At 48.9% G+C, this 3,434-nt stretch overlaps 1 protein-coding gene across 1 annotated transcript; it reads right to left on the minus strand.

The window, feature by feature from the left end:
* Positions 1-1,063: 1,063 nt before the first annotated feature.
* Positions 1,064-2,434, minus strand: bola1 (bolA family member 1). Its single transcript, XM_080501090.1, has 2 exons — positions 2,389-2,434; positions 1,064-1,560 (listed from the first exon to the last, which is right to left on the minus strand). The coding sequence occupies exon 2, from the start codon at positions 1,523-1,525 to the stop codon at positions 1,073-1,075; it is 453 nt and encodes a 150-aa protein (XP_080357216.1). The 5' UTR covers positions 1,526-1,560; positions 2,389-2,434; the 3' UTR covers positions 1,064-1,072.
* Between the last annotated feature and the right edge of the window lie 1,000 nt (positions 2,435-3,434).

Raw genomic sequence — 3,434 nt, forward strand, 5'->3', positions numbered from 1 at the left:
GGAAGTCGCCCATAACCTTTCCTTAACACCGTGACGTCATCCAGGGATAGAGGACAGAGCCGCCACTCTCCTGTGCTGCAGTCACTGCCTGAGCAGCAGCTCCATCTAGCGTTGGACTCCTGGTCACTGCAGGTTCCACTCGTTTACACAACGTTTATCCAGGAGATATTTTAATACGTCGAACACTGAGATAATGTTTATATAGTAAATCCACATGTGGTGACGTCATGATATAACATTCAGGAGCTAATTGAGTCCCGGTGCTGCTTCATTTAAACTCTGTTAGGTACTGATCAGCTGGAAGAGTGCGTGTGTGTGTGTGTGTGTGTGTGTGTGTGTGTGTGTGTGTGTGTGTGTTTATGTGTGTGTGTGTGTGTGTGTGTGTGTGTGTGTGTGTGTGTGTGTGTGTGTGTGTGTGTGTGTGTGTGCGTGCTTTCTCCATGAAAGGATGAGAAAATATTTCCATCTTTGATCCGTTTATTAAACGAAAACTTCGTCCAGAAGCTGAAATATAAACACTGATCACACATCTGGAAGGAGAGAAAGTTTGTAAAGTTCCGGAAAGTTTTCCGTTCCGAGGACGTCTCACTGTGTCCTCCTCAGGGTGACGTCTCACCCCCCCCCCCCCCCCCCCCCCCCCCCCAGCTCCTCTGGGTGACGTCTCACTGTGTCCTCCTCATGGCAACGTCTCACCCTCTCCCTCCCTCCAGCTCCTCCTCCAGGTGACGTCTCACCCCCTCCCTCCCTCCAGCTGCTCCTCGAGGTGACGTCTCACCCTCTCCCTCCCTCCAGCTCCTCCTCGAGGTGACGTCTCACCCCCTCCCTCCCTCCAGCTCCTCCTCGGGGTGACGTCTCACCCTCTTCCTCCCTCCAGCTCCTCCTCAGGGCGACATCTCACCCCCTCCCTCCCTCCAGCTCCTCCTCAGGGCAACATCTCAACCCCTCCCTCCCTCCAGCTCCTCCTCATGGCAACATCTCACCCCCTCCCTCCCTCCTTCCCTCCCTCCCTCCAGCTCCTCAGGGTGACGTCTCACCCCCTCCCTCCCTCCAGCTCCCCCTCAGGGCGACGTCTTCACTCCCGTCCGGCCTTCAGCTTCTCCTCCACCGTGCGGTCGCCCCTCGACCCCCCCATGCAGGCGGGGCTCTTGCCCAGGGTGGGGTCGACCCCCCACTGCTCGGGGGTCTTGGCCTGGATGGCCAGGGCGTGCACGCGGCCGCCCAGCTCCTCCTTCAGGGCCTCGTTGACCAGCCGGTGGCGCTGGAGGAGCGTCAGGCCGCGGAAGCGGTCGCTGACCACCAGCACCCGGAAGTGGGACTCGGAGCCGGGCGGCACGGCGTGCATGTGGCTCTCGTTGTGGACCTCCAGGTGGTCCGGCACCAGCGCCTCGCCCAGCTTGGTCCTGATGGCCCGCTCCACGGGCCGGCCGGGCTCCGGCTCCATGCCGGGGCGGAAGTGGGCCAGGGGCCGGGCGGAGGCGAGGCGGGCGGAGGCGGTCGGGGCGCAGCGGAGGACACGGCGAAGCATCGGGGACCGAAGCGGCGGCGGCGGCGGGAGACCACCTGGGTCAGAAGGTACAAAACGCAGTTTTGGAATTGTTTTGTAGTTTCTGTTGTTTTCTTTTCTCGCCACAAACACATTTAAAGTCCTAGTGGAATGAAACTTCCACCTCCAAAACACTGGCTGTCGCTTCTAGGATCCTTTTTATGCTAACTGGCCGAAGGGTAAAATGTTAAAACACGGCAATCTGCGAGAAAATAGCCGATAAACAGCGGTAAGTTTGCTGCTGGGCGGAGCTTCTGACAATAACAGAGCGATGTCACGAGTTGTGCACACGCCCAAGTTGTGTTTACATTATAAAACATTAAAGATTTTTATTAATGCACTCAACTTCTCCCAACTCTTCATTTCTATGGTAGCGGGTCAAGAAAATACTTTAAAATACCTTCCTTTCTCACATCATACAAGTAAAACTGACTTTAAATTCAACATTTAGGGACAGAAAATCCCCAAAATGTACGTTTGTACCCTTGATTTTCTCCCCCAGGATTAATAAAGTATCTATATTTACGTTTCTATCTATCTATCTACATCTCCGCCGTGTCTGCAGGTCCGTAAAAGCAGCAGAAATAAAACCGTAAGATCTTTTATCTGCGTTATTCTGGTTCGTTTCCTTCCAGTGTCCTTTAAGAAGCTACCGTTAGCCTGTTAGCTTTAGCGGTGAGCATCAGCCTCGTTTTAGTAACAAACGGGGACAAAATCTGCACGTTTCACTCAACAAGTCGACGTTCCGGCCCCGGACGTTGCAAAGCGAACACTTCGTCTGTGTTCAGCGACGCGTTTTACGAGAGAAACGTTTAAAATGATTCGTAAACATTGAGCAGGCTCACTTTGTATGTGCGTGACGTCACCGCTGTCGTCGTCTTCTTCGGTGGTGCGTCACAGCGGAAGTCAAGCAGGAAGCGCACAGACGCCAGCGCCACCAACCGCACTGGAGAGGCGACACACGTCAAACGAGCAAACTTTCAATAACAAACAGCAACAGTGACGAGCTTTGATAATCATTTAAAAGAAATGTATTTTCTTTTTCCATCATCAGACTGAATGTTTAACATAAAACTAACCTTATTTTAACACAATGATGACTCTTTGGGACTAGATGCACGCTCTATCCGTGTTCTACTTTATACTATCTAATTTATACTAGGACTGAACCTGCACTGCCAACACTGGTATTATTTTTTACTATAGTATGTTTATTGTACTTTTATTCTACACTTTGCCCCCCCCCCCCCCACCATAGTTTATTTTCCTTGTATTTCATCTTACTGTATATTCTGCTCCCCTTAGAACTTATTATACTTTATTATAGTTTGTGATTTTTAGCTTATTTTTTAGTCCTATTTTATTTTCTTTACTTATTATTACTTTTTACTGTAAATATTTTTGGTCCTTAGAGTTCTTGATAGTCATTGTATATAAGAAACCTCTATTCTTATCTAACTGTTTGCACATTTCTTGTCTTTCCTACTCATGAGTCCTTAAGAGCAGAAGGTAACAAGTAAATTTATCCTTTGTGATCAATAAAGGCTTATCTTATCTTATCTTATCTTATCTTATAAGATAAGATAAGATATATCTTATGTGTTCATACCTTCAGACAACTTGTGTTATTAATGTTTTATTAAAGACACAATTTCCACTTTCCAGTTTTTTAAACTGGTAGCCTCACACTTAGAGAATTTTTTTTATTTTTTATTATTATTATCATCTTATCAGTTGATCTCTTGGATAATTTGAACGCTGCACTAAACAAGTTAAAGGGTTGTGAGACGTGGCCCCAGTGCATCTTGGGAGTCGCAGTCTTTTTCCGTGTTTCAAACTCCGGTTGCCATGGAGATTTGCAGGCAAACAGATGAGCGCCACCTGAGCAGGT

This window comes from Blennius ocellaris, assembly GCF_963422515.1.
Source record: "Blennius ocellaris genome assembly, chromosome: 8".
NCBI classification, from domain to species: domain Eukaryota; kingdom Metazoa; phylum Chordata; class Actinopteri; order Blenniiformes; family Blenniidae; genus Blennius; species Blennius ocellaris.

Excerpts from the sequence above, each read along its gene's own strand:
- bola1 (XM_080501090.1), bottom strand. The coding sequence starts at position 1,525 with ATGCTTCGCCGTGTCCTCCGCTGCGCCCCGACCGCCTCCGCCCGCCTC.